Below are 12,697 nucleotides of genomic sequence, written 5' to 3'. Positions count from 1 at the left end.
GTGCACCTATAAGTCCTCGTGAAGACTTTCCTGATGTTGTACTCTCCTCTGTCTCTCTTCCACTTTTACACCATTGTTTACTCTGTAGAAATACATACAAACACTTTTTCCAAGCCTGAAAACCCCCAAATCCACGTTTACAACCCAGGACTCAACCACCCTCTTTGCTTTTAGTTTTACCATGTACTACACCCAGTAGTACTGAGTTATAATTTTGGCCATGATCAGCTGACACCTTTAATTTGTGACTTCTATTGTAAAGTGAATTAATTGCTGGCTCTGTTAATCCTGCAAAACCCATGAACCCTTAATGTTCATTTTGCTTAGAATGAGGAACAAGGTATTTGTTCCTTCTCAAATGTGACTCCTTGCTAAGCTTTAGATGAGCTCCTTTTAGATAACATGCCTTATATCTGGGATGATTTATTCACTTTCATGTTCCCTGGAATTTATTGCTAAAGGTTGATGTGAATACTTACAGTTTGGGCTCTAATGTAATCTCCTGAATGGCAATTAATAAACAAAAGATGGTTACTATTGACAGAAGAAAGCGGCTTTCTCAGATAGTTTTCATCTTTGTGTTTTCACCAAACTTCGTATCAGACATACCTAGGGCTTGATGGTAGAAAATATTTTCTGCAATCTCCAAAGCTTTTACTGTTGCTTCAATACCTCAAGCCTCCATGTTGCTTTTTGTTTTCTTGTCAGAAATGATCTTACTCGATTTCTGTGTCTTTGACTTACCCTCCTTCCTGGGAATATATTAAAAAAAAAAATGCCTTTTTCTACATTTAGTAGTAATGTATTTTCAGTATTTATGGCTCACAAGTAGCATCTGAAATTCCTACAATTGTCCTTTTTGCTTAGTCTCATCTCTGTTGAATTTATTGAAATACACTATAAAATGTATGCAGTGTTTATTTTCATCATATATATTGTTCCAAGTACAAAATTGCCTTCTGTAAGTTAATGATGAAACTACAAAAGAAAAATTTTTTTTTGCAATTTGCCTGCTTAACTAGGTAATCTAAACTAATGCTCTTATTTTAAAGATGAAGAATCTGTACGCCAGTTTAAGTAGCTTGACCATAATCAAGTAGAGGGTGGAGGCCAAGGACTACTTTAGGTAGTATGGGGCAGAAAAGGTAGTTAGGTTGTCTTAGGACCGTTCCCAGTTCTGACGTTTATTAAGTCTGTAACTTTAGACCAGGTATCTCACTGCTCTGTGCCTCAATTTTCTCATCTATAAAATGGACTAACAATCGTGCAGTAACACAACAGTAAGGGTTTTAGTAAGTTAATGTAGGTAAAGCACTTAGAGCAGGGCTAAGCACTCTGCACATTATAAGCTGTTAACATTTTTGTCATTATTTTGACTATTTTTAACAAATTCAGAACATATGGAAGGATGTGTGTCGTTATTTAACTTTATGTGCGTTTATTTAGGCATTTCACCTTTGCTGTACTTTTGTATTCCTTGTATAACCTAGCACTACGTTAAGCAATTAGTGGTAGTGTTTATGATGGGGACAGTAGTAGAAGCAGAAATAGTGATCACAGGAAGAAAAGATAGTGCTGTTTAGTGAGCCTTCCTGTATGCTAGGCGTTGAAGTATAGGTACTTTATATACATACTCCTTAGTATGCACTCAGTCTATATCTACTGAAAAACTACAAAGTAGTTTATACCCAGTAATGCAAGTGTAGCTTCTTCATGATAATAATCTCCTTCGTAACTGGAGAGGATCGTGAGGTTTGGCTCTGGTGGAAAAGATCCCTGATTGAATTCCTTCCATCTTTAAAATAAACCTTGTGCTGCTGGTATTTATATAGCCTAATCCTGTTATGGACGACCGGGAGCCTGGCTGTGGGTGGGAATGGAGGTCGAGGCATGAGTGAATGGGGGCAGATACAGGGCAAGACAAACAGCGCAAGTAAAAAATATTATCTATCAGAACTCAAGTTATTAAAATTTACTTAGGTTTTATCTTTTTCCTTTTGGAATATTATATCATATAAAAAATGTTGCCCCTTTTGTAAATGCCCAAACAGAAATAATTTGGAACAATAAGCATTAACATTACCTTGCTTCATTTACCTATTGACTAAATAAATTGCATTCACCATACATTACTGGCCACTAGAGTAAGATAAAGTATTTGATCACAAAAATTACAGTCATTTCAATGTTCTTTGATTTCCATGTATAGTATGTTACTTAATAATCAAAAAAACAATGATGGAATAATACAAGCTACAATCTATGTGGGAGAGAAGCATTCATTATGTTAGGTGCTCTGTGGATGTGTTGTGTGAGTGTGTGTACATATACACACATAGTCATATACACACTCATACATATCTCTGTAGACTGCAATAACTTTTCACATTCATATATATATATATATGTGTGTGTGCATGTACCTACCTACATACTTATTTCTATATATAATATATAATCATTTTAAATCTTAGTACAACTTTACAAAAGGAAACTAAGACTCAGAGAAGTCAAGCCACTTACTCAAAGTCACAAAACGTGGCAAAGCTGGGGTTTATCCCCAAGTCCCACATTTAACACTCCCTTTTCACAATGCCCAAACAGAAATGTCTTTGGAGCAGCAAAGCTTTCCACATACCACACATGCCTCATTAGGGGCGGGATGACCTCTTGCCCTTTCTTTTCCAGAATCTCCAGGCAAAGGTTTCGGTCCAACTCTGGGTTTGAAAAAGTCCAGTTCCTTGGAGAGCCTGCAGACTGCCGTTGCCGAGGTCAGGAAGAACGAACTTCCCTTCCACAGGCCCCGGCCACACATGGTCCGCGGCCGCGGCTGCAATGAGAGCTTCAGAGCAGCCATTGACAAATCTTACGATGGACCTGAGGAACTGGAAGCTGGTAGGGTGACATGCTTCCTTAAACGGTTTCTTCTTCTCATTATTACCCACGAATCATAGGCGAGAATGTGTGCTTAACTATGGAGAAAAATGATTTAAAGATCCCAATTATATTTTTGATATTAAAAGTAATTCATTTTCCTGATATGTTTTGCCCTTTGGCTTAATGAACATGGAATTGGTTAAGGCAATATGCAATTTATTTTACAGTGCGAATGCTAAAGAAATGTTCTCCTTCACTTTCCTACAAGGACCAACTGTCATTTACCCTTAGGGTAGGCACACTAAGTATGCATTTCTTGACATTCTTATTGGAGTCATTAGAAGCAGAATCAACCAGAGGACTGACTGCATTAATTGGGTAGAAGCAGTTGGGTTATTTTTGTACTCAAAAACCTCTCCTGGAAATAGCTCACCCTGTTTGTTTCACAGCATGTGAGCTTTCTGAGCTGATCAAGGTTAACAAGCTGGCTTTCAGAGAGATTAGTGTTTTACCACATATCAAACCTTTTATAGTACTGACTAAGCAACCAGTCGTCCCCCACTCCCAACATCAAACCTTACTCGAAGTCACCAGATTTAGGCAGTTGTCTCTTCACAGGGTACAAGTACCCACGTGGAAGGGAAGAACTCCAGAGTGCTTTTATTCGTTCTTCTGTATTTTACATTTTAACTTTTCTTGATATGCTAACAGTAAGTGCTCCTGACCACGTGTATTGATTTTTTTTTTTTTTTCTCTGTACAGACGGTCTGTCTGATAAGAGCTCTCACTCCGGCCAAGGAGCTCTGAATTGTGAATCTGTCCCTCAGGGGAACTCTGAGCTAGAGGACATAGAAAATAAAGCCAGGAAAGTCAAAAAAATGAAAGAGAAAGAGAAGAAGAAGGAAAAGGGCAAATTGAAAGTCAAGGAGAAAAAGCAGAAAGAGGAAAATGAAGATCCGGAAAGGAAAATAAAGAGGAAGGGATTTGGTGCCATGCTGAGGTACAGACTTGCTTTGGAGGCAAAGTTGGTTTTGTTTTTGTTTTGTTTGTTCTGTTTTGTTTTGTTTTCTCCTGATGAAATCACTCATTGTGTGTACTCATGGGGGGAAAAATCAAGCTTTTCCTTCAAGCTAAATTCATAAACATTTAAACAGTAACCGTGCTTGTTCCTTTTCTGCAGAGAGGCAGAAGGAGCTTTCTAGGGTGGCCCCCAAAACTCATGGTGATGACAGGAAGCTGTTATAATCTGTTGTCTAAGAAAGGCCAACGCTTGGTAGAGACATGGGTAATGCCTGCAGCCCTTGGTACCAAAGTCTCATATGGCTAAATTAAATACAAGTCCTAAATTGTCACCTCTAGGATTCTCCCTTTGAATTAGAGAAGACAGAATAGATGAAACTCACCCCCTCCACCCCCATGATTCTAGGTGTCTATACGGCTAGGCATGTGGGCATATTAGCTGTCACCTACAGAGGCTCTGTAGTCCAATGGAGACGTCACTGGCTTTGGAGTCAAATGGCCCTGGTCTGACTTCATGACCACACACAAGCTACTGGGTTTCACATGTGTTACTTAACTTCCCTGAGCCTTATTTTCCCCACTTTTTAAAAGGAGGCTGGCATTCCTGCTCTCTCAACTCAGTGGGGTTGTGAGATAAGATTCCATATGCGGTCGGTGCATTGACTAGGCGTGGCTCAGCAGGGTCCAACCAAAAAAACACCTTTATTTCTTCTCCTAAGGTACCTTCAAATATGCTCTATTGTTGCTGTCAAGATGTCCACAATTTGATGACATCTCAGTTCTCTAGCTGATGGCATTCTGGTCGCTTTGGGAATTATAACAACCTCTTTTGTCAGGGGCTAAACATGGAATCTAATGTTAATCAAAACATCTCCCTCCCTGCCCCTCGGGCCTCAAGTAGGAAGGACCCTACGGTGTGGTGGCAGGATTCTGCCTTCTGCTTCACAGTCCCTAGAACCAGGAGGAAGGGAAGGACATTGTTAAAACAAGGATAGAGTTTTACTTAACGGGTTGTGTCTGGTATAATCTGGCCACCAGGGACCCTTTGTGGGCCACCTTTGTGTTTTTTTTCAGGGAGCTCCTTACTGCACCAATCACTGATATGGGAATTTCATTTTCTCACTGACTTCCTGAGACCCTAGGGCCCTGAACCTCTGACCTCAGACAGTGCAGCCCTGGATTCTCCTTACCCTGGCTGATCAACTTCTTGGATGGTGTCACTTCTAGATGGCTTTAGCCTATTGTCCTTCTATAGCATCCACTTAGCTCACTAGTATGATGACCTCTTGCCCCTCTGAATGACACAAGTATAGCCTGTTCCCACTGCCCTTCTTCCTCCTGACCCTGCCGTAGGGATTTCCCTGGGCAGCCTGGCATCTTCAGACTTCTCTAGGGCATAGTCCAGCATAACTGTGGCTCCCCAGCTCAAAGGCCACACGCCAAACTCTCCAAAAGATGCTATCATGCATGAGGAAGGTCAGTAACTGTTTGCAAGTCACCAAGCAAACCGATAGGAAGTGGGATGGCAGTCTGCTTTCATACAATTGCCTTCAAATTCTCTGAGGGTTTTTCTTGTAGCTTCCTCATTCATTTTGTTAGGGGTGAGAGATGGAAGCATCCTTTCTATTACTTTCTTTACTCCTATAATTCCTCATCACAGAAAATCTCCAACTCAATCTCTATACTCTTTCATGGGCTGAAGGTGTGTAATGGGAGGTGATACTTGATTGGAACCTCATATAAAACTCTTAGGAGATATCTCTCTTGAGGATGCTGGGTGGTGTTTGTCATCAGATGTTCTCAGTTTGTGATCTTCAGCTGAAATTTCAGACAGAAATGGAAAATTTTATTTTATATGTTACTCACATAAGTAATATATATATCTGCAGTGTGTGTGTGTGTCTGTGTGTCTGTGTGTCTGTGTGTCTGTGTGTGTGTCCTTGAAACTGCAAAGTGACATTTAGGGGATACAAATAATATTGATACCAGTGGACGAATTTCTCAATAGACATTGGTTTGTTTTTCCTTGTGGTCTCTGTAGACTCTCTTTGCTTCTGACATTTTGAATTTTAAACTTGCCCTTTTTCTAGGTAATGATTATGATTGCCAGAATTTATGGGCTGCAGAGCTTAGAGGTTAAAAATACAGGCTGTGCATATGGACTTCTGAGTTCAATCTTGGCTCTTCTACTTTCTACCTAGATAACATTGAGCAAGTTATTTAATCTCTTTATGCCTCAGTTTCCTCATCTGAAAAATGCGGATGATAAAAAAATCTACCTTCATTATGAGAATTTTATTCGTTTAATTACATGTTATATGCTTAGAACAGTGCCTGGCAAGTAATAAACATTTGGTAAATGTTAAATATTGTTGTAAACAGAATAAGGCCACCTAAAGATGTACCTGTTTCAATCCCCAGTACCTGTGCATGGCAAAGGAGAATTAAGGTTGCTCATCAGCCGACCTTAAGATGAGGTGATTATCCTGGATTTTTTCCAAGTAGGCCAATGTAATCACAAGGGAGCATAAAAATGAAAAAGGAAGATGTGACTATGGAACAAAGGTACAGAGAAATGGAATATTTGAAATGGTGGGAGGGGGTCATGAGCCAAGGAATGTGGGCAGCCTCTAGAAGGTGGAAAGATCAAGGAAATGGATTCTTTCTGGGGGGCCTCCGAAAAGGGATGTAGCCCGCCAACCCCTTAATTTCAGCCTATTTCTGTTGTTTAAGCCACTAAGTTTGTGTTCATTTTTTACAGCATCAATAGAAAACTAATATAATTCTATCATAATTATTATTACTACTTTCATAATGTAGTATTTTATAAGGGAAAAATGTCCTCTTTAAGATGTTAAAGAAAAAAAAACATGAAGATTTAATTTGTCTATAAATATAAAAACTTTCAGAGCTTCCCATTTTCTAGAATATTACTAAATTAAGCCTTAACTTTATATTTTACTTCAGATGATTTAATTCAGGTAGTTCATTCTCCATTGTCTATAATACAGAGCTGGCTCTTCCTTTTATGGTCCAATACATGCTATATTTTCCCCTGGTAGAAATCACAGGTCCTCCTAGATTCTTTAGACATCTAGCAGCTTGGGTTTTGTTTCCTTTGACTATTTTAGCAAAATTAAGATCTGAAAGGTGGTGTTTGATTTTATCTCCCATGTAAAAATAGCAACTGTTTACCATAGCCTCTTGCATCTGAGTTTGCGAGCATATTGGAGTTGCTGCTACATGCACATTTTCAACAACAAAAAACACAAAAGCTGTTACCATTAGCCAACAGATTTTGCTTTAGTTCTCATCTGTTGCTCAGATGCTATTGACTTAGTTTCTTTCTTATTTAAAAAAGATTGATTGCTTTAAGGTTCTCTAGGAGTTAGATGTGTTGCTTAAATATGTATTATTTTTTTCCATCATCTGCATTTCACAGACACTTTCCTGAACATAATTTAAAGTAGGTTGTGCAGTTGTACCATGTACCATGCCACCTAGCCAATGGTGTGGATGGGAACTGAAATTCTGCCTTCTCCTCTTCACCAAGTTGTGCATAATGGAAGTGAGAATGTGTTAGCAGTGGCTATGCTCTTGCTCGTAAAAAGCTGTGTCATGTGCTTTTCTGATATTAGCTAGTCTGTTAATGTCGATGATATGTAGTAGGACAGTCTAGCTCATTAGTTAAGTTAACCTACTCTTGATCCTTTTGAAAAAATTATGGGAGGTCTCATTCATTCATATCCTTATGTTTATTATCTCATATCCTTATATGTATTCCCGTTTGCTTACACTTTGCTGATTTAAGAATTACCTCCTTGCAGATTCAACTGTGGCTCTTAACGGTCATAAATTATTGTGGAAAAATGTACAGCTCAAAAACCTACCAACTGTGGTAGTTTCCCTGTATCCTTTGTTTGCCTCCTATTAAAAGAGAAATTTGGGGGATCAAGGTGTTTAAAGTTTTCCATTGTGTTTAGATTCCTTAAGGCATTGAATTCTTCATAGCTCTACCCTGCCGAAAGACCACCTATGGCTCCTTGTAGCCGAAGGGTGAAGCTCAAACCCCCTCAGTAGCCAAGCCCATTGTTTATCAGTCTCTGGGGTCTAGCAGATATTTCCTAAGCACTAAAGAGAAATATCCTTTGGCTAATAATCTTACCCTGCCTAAAGTGAAAAACTCAGAAGTCAGCCCCCGATTTCTTCACTATTTAATAACCTTGTCTATCTGTATATTCTTTTAACCAAATTGTGTCATAGATTTGTATTTAAAATCCATTCTTTCATATCATAGTTTCTGTTGCCTCCTCTTGAAATTATAGGCCACTCACTTTAAAAATCTTTGAACTGTCAACTTGTTCTGGACCCTGAATGGAAAACCTTGATATTATTAATCAAATACTTTCTCCTATATATTTTTGTGTGATTTGGTACCCAAAGGAACTATGCTTAATAAACTCTTTTCTAGTGGATTAGCAAAGAGCAAAATGTAAAACCTGCCAATAGAAACTTCATCTCTGTTTTTAATATTTTTGCCCATATTTATTTGATTAGTAACATATTTTGAATGCTTACTCTTTGCCTAGCACATTCATAGTTATTCTCCATTGATTCAATTCTGTTGAAGGACTACTTTGCATCAGGCACTGTTCTAGGCACTGGGCCTACAGCAATGAGAGCCCTGTTCTTATGGTGCTACTTTTTTTTTTTTTTTTTGGTCTTAGTAAAGCAAGGAAAAATCAAAGACTTGAATTTCATGTGGTGAGTTTAAAACAAAAAGAAGCAAAATATTGCATAAACATGTAAACAACTTGTAACAATGAATTACTCAAGGAGTGATGGGACATTTTCCTAAGATACCTCTGGGACAAAGCAGTAGGACCTTCAATGCAAAGAAATCAACAGTCATTTTATTCTGTGCCAAACAAGACAACCAGGCCATGGCTCTTGTGGAACTTACATTCCAGTGTGGGGGAGAGAATAAACAACTAACTCAAAACAATTGAGATCCTTTCAGATGGTAGAAGGTGCTATGAAGAAGGTAAGAAGTCAGAAGGGATGGTGTCATCTCACCCTCGGTAACTGTCTAACAGCCATCAGAGTATGCTTCTGCCAGGCTACACTGAATTTTCAGCAGATATGTTATCAGAACTTAGCACACTGTAATACATACTAATTCCAAATCACTTTATGCCTGCTTTTTTTTTTTTTTTTTTTGCAGCATATGAATATGGGAAGGTTATTTTTAAACCATCTTCATATAAAGCTGTAACAGAAAGCTAAACCCAACTGTGTCTGTTTTAGTATACAAAGTCCTATTATACCTGAAGTAAACATTCTTAAAAAATGTGGTCTCTAAATAGTGAACTCTATTCCTTTTATCCCGTCAGTTGTATATTCTTTATTATTTCTTCTTAACTCAGCTAATATAGCTATACCACAAGGGTATACTGTTCAGCGTCTACTTAGAAAAACCTGAATAATAACCCTAATGACAAAAGTATTTGTAAAAATCTGGAGGCATCAACTCTTTTATTTCTAAGCTTTGCAAATCTAAAGCATCTATGTTCGTTTGCTTTATACTAAAATGTACTATATATCTTATTGAAACCAGGTCACCTCTATATACTGGATCCTGCTATGAATTGTTTTGAAGAGAATATTCCTACACACACACACACAACCAACAACACAGACAGACGTCACTACCACCAAGTTAAAACTTAACCTACTTAAAAATCTGTCCCTTGCCAGCTCTGAATATCTTAATCTCCAGGCCTTCTTCATTAATCCCTTTGCATCTCAGTCTACTCATCAGTAAATTGGGGATAATATCACATCCTCTCCAAGTTGTTGTGAAGTATAAGTTCAACAATTTACATTAAGCTAAGCTATCCGTATAGTGCCTGATTTGTCTTCCCCCATGGCCCTACCCCAGAGAGCCAGTCATCAGATATTGCTTTTGACTTGGAGCCCACTAAATTTGTTTTGATTTTTTATTTTTCCTCTAATCGCTATGTGTCTTTGAGGTGGGCATGCTTTAGCCTGGACAGTTTTGCATAATAAACTACAATAAGTTATGACATAGCTAAAATCATTCAGTCACATATATTCTATAAGCTTTGGCTCACCCCTTTCTAAATGTAACCATGAACTATTTTCAAAGGTTATCTAATCTCTTAATGGTGCTGAATACATATAGAAAATGGACTCAAATAGAGAAACGGGTTTTTTTTTTTTTCTTTTTTCTTCATGTGTTTCAGATCATAGTGTATGGACCAGTTAAGGCCAGTGGCGGGAAAAACGGGGGCATGCAGCCCCTGGAATGCAGTGAGGCCAGGCTGAGGCCCAGAGGCAGCTATGGTAGGCTGGGGCGGGTGCCCCTGCTGCCCAGGGTGGAAGGCACTGGGCTGGGACCGAGCCATGGCTACAGGGCTGTGGACTTGATATTCTTAATACATAGCTCATAGTTATTTCATTGAGCTGCCTTGGAATTTGTCTTATGATACATTACCCGTAAAGATACATTTTGACTTGATTTTTAAATTAGGTTAGAGACCGAATACTTAAATCTCCAGGGAGCATGACATCTATCGTACATTTCTCCTCTTTACCTTGATCCCATAACGGCTGTTATAGGTCTCGTGTACAATAAATGTAATGTGGCCATGCCTGTCATTACCTCTTTCTAGATAGTGGCTGTAAAATGTCTGGATATCCCTTCAACTTTATGGACACAAAGGGTAACCCAGCTAATGCAGCCAGGCCAATGAAATTTTAACAGTCATTTCCCCAAAGGCAGAAGGCCAGTAACAGGCTAGAGTTAAGTTGCTTTGCTTCATGAAGTAGAGGCCAGTGTGAAACATGAAATTTTAGATGAAAAATGAAAAAAGCCAGAGTAGGTCAAAGTTCTTAATTCAACATCAAGCCAAATATAAAAATACATTGAATACAGAGAGCCTTACAAATCAGGGCAAAATGGCTACACATATTGAGCCTGAGAGAAATATATGACTGGCCAAAATAATTTGCATGTCAAAGACTGGTATGGGTGCAGCCTTCCATTCTTCTCCCCGACTCCCTCTGGTTGCGGAGGAAAAGAAATAGAACCAAAAAAAAAATGTCGGAATTTTGTTAACGTTCATTTTTTTTGTCTATTTGGTAACTGAATTTTCTCACCTCACAGTTCATCTTAAATCATTTACTTTCTCTTTTACAGTATGAGCCATGAATACTTTGTTTCTTTGTTTTGTTAATTTGCCAATTTTCCTTTGAGCTAAGTGCCCTAGCAATTTTAATTTTTCATTCAAGTTGGAAAGAGCGGTGACCCTTTTTTTTTATTATTATTATTCATTATTACTATCACAGGCCTGGGCTCAGAATGCTACTTTTTATGACCAGCAGTGTTGAGCCCATAATAGAATTGCGAAGTAGATATGCCAATATCTACTTCTATTAAACCCAGTGGTGCAATAGATGATAATATTTATATATTTATGTATTATACGTCCTAGCTTTTGTTCATTTGCAACTAAGCACCAGAGAGGACAATTAACACCACAATATGAATAGATCATGAACAGGAGAGTGTAAAGAGGTGAAAGAGAGTACTTATGTGAATAGGGCAAGTGATAATAAAACAACGAAGATACATGCCAGGATGATAACTAGAAAGTATAGATTACATTTGGATCAAACAAATTTAGGCTTGTTTGGTTGGCATTTAATTCTTAACAAAAAGAAGACCCAGAGACAGATGGGCTACTCTTCTGACGGTCTGACGCTAGGACAAATGAGCTGCTGCAGTGCTCAGCATTCGGAGTTTGTTTGGTGTCTGACTTTACTTATTATTATTATTTTTTTACATTCTGCAAATCTCTTTAATAACTGTCTTAATCGCAACAGTTAGGTTCTCATACCTACTTTTTAAAATAACAGCTTTATTGAAATTTAATTCATATACCATCACATTCACCCATTTGTAGTGTATAATTCAGTGATTTTTAGTATATTCACAGAGTTGTGCAACTATCACCACAATTAATTTAGAACATTTTCATTACCCCAGAAAGAAGCATTGTACCCATTTGCATCCACTCCTTATTTCCATTTACCCTCCACCCCCATAGCCCTGTCCTAGGCAACCACCAATCTCCATCTCTGTGGATTTACCTATTCTGGACATTTCATATAAATGGAATTATACAATACGTGGGCCTTTGTGACTGATTTCTTTCACCTAGAGGAATGTTTTCAAGGTCCACCTATACTGTAGTTTATTTCAGCAATTCATTTCTTTTTATTGCTGAATAATATCCCATTGTATGCGTATGCTACATTTTGTTTATCCGTTCATCAGTTGATGGACATTTAGCCATATTTCTACTTTTTTACTGTTATGAATAATGCTACTAGGAACATTATTCTATAAGCTTTTGTATAGATACGTATTTTCATTTTTCTTGGGCATGTCTTGGGACAATGAGGTGTATGACTTGGGAAGTTGCTGGGTCATATGGTAACTCTGTGTCTAATCTGTGTCCAACTTTTAAAAAATTTTTTCAATTCCAGTTGACATGCAATATTATGTTAGTTTCAGGTGTACAACATAGTAGCTGGACATTTATACACCATTACAAAGTGCTCACCCCCAAAAGGTTAGTACCCCTCTGACACCATACATAGTTATTATAATGTCATTGACTATATTGCCTATGCTGTACTTTATATCCCGATGACTATTTTTATACTAGCAATTTGTACTTCTTAGTACTTTTTTTTCAGCTGTCAAGCATGT

General features: G+C 38.0%; 1 protein-coding gene across 1 annotated transcript in view; it reads left to right on the top strand.

The window, feature by feature from the left end:
• The window catches only part of PARD3B (par-3 family cell polarity regulator beta), a 948,153-nt gene that overhangs the window by 668,177 nt on the left and 267,279 nt on the right, over positions 1-12,697 (top strand). Inside the window, exons 17-18 of the mRNA XM_011369686.2 lie at positions 2,689-2,895; positions 3,640-3,877. Coding sequence (XP_011367988.1) covers positions 2,689-2,895; positions 3,640-3,877 — 445 coding nt within the window. The remainder of the gene's footprint in view (positions 1-2,688; positions 2,896-3,639; positions 3,878-12,697) is intronic.

This window comes from Pteropus vampyrus, unplaced genomic scaffold, assembly GCF_000151845.1.
Source record: "Pteropus vampyrus isolate Shadow unplaced genomic scaffold, Pvam_2.0 Scaffold152, whole genome shotgun sequence".
Lineage (NCBI taxonomy): Eukaryota > Metazoa > Chordata > Mammalia > Chiroptera > Pteropodidae > Pteropus > Pteropus vampyrus.
The sequence above is the reverse complement of the archived record's forward strand: the minus strand, read 5'-3'. Positions and strand labels throughout refer to the sequence as shown.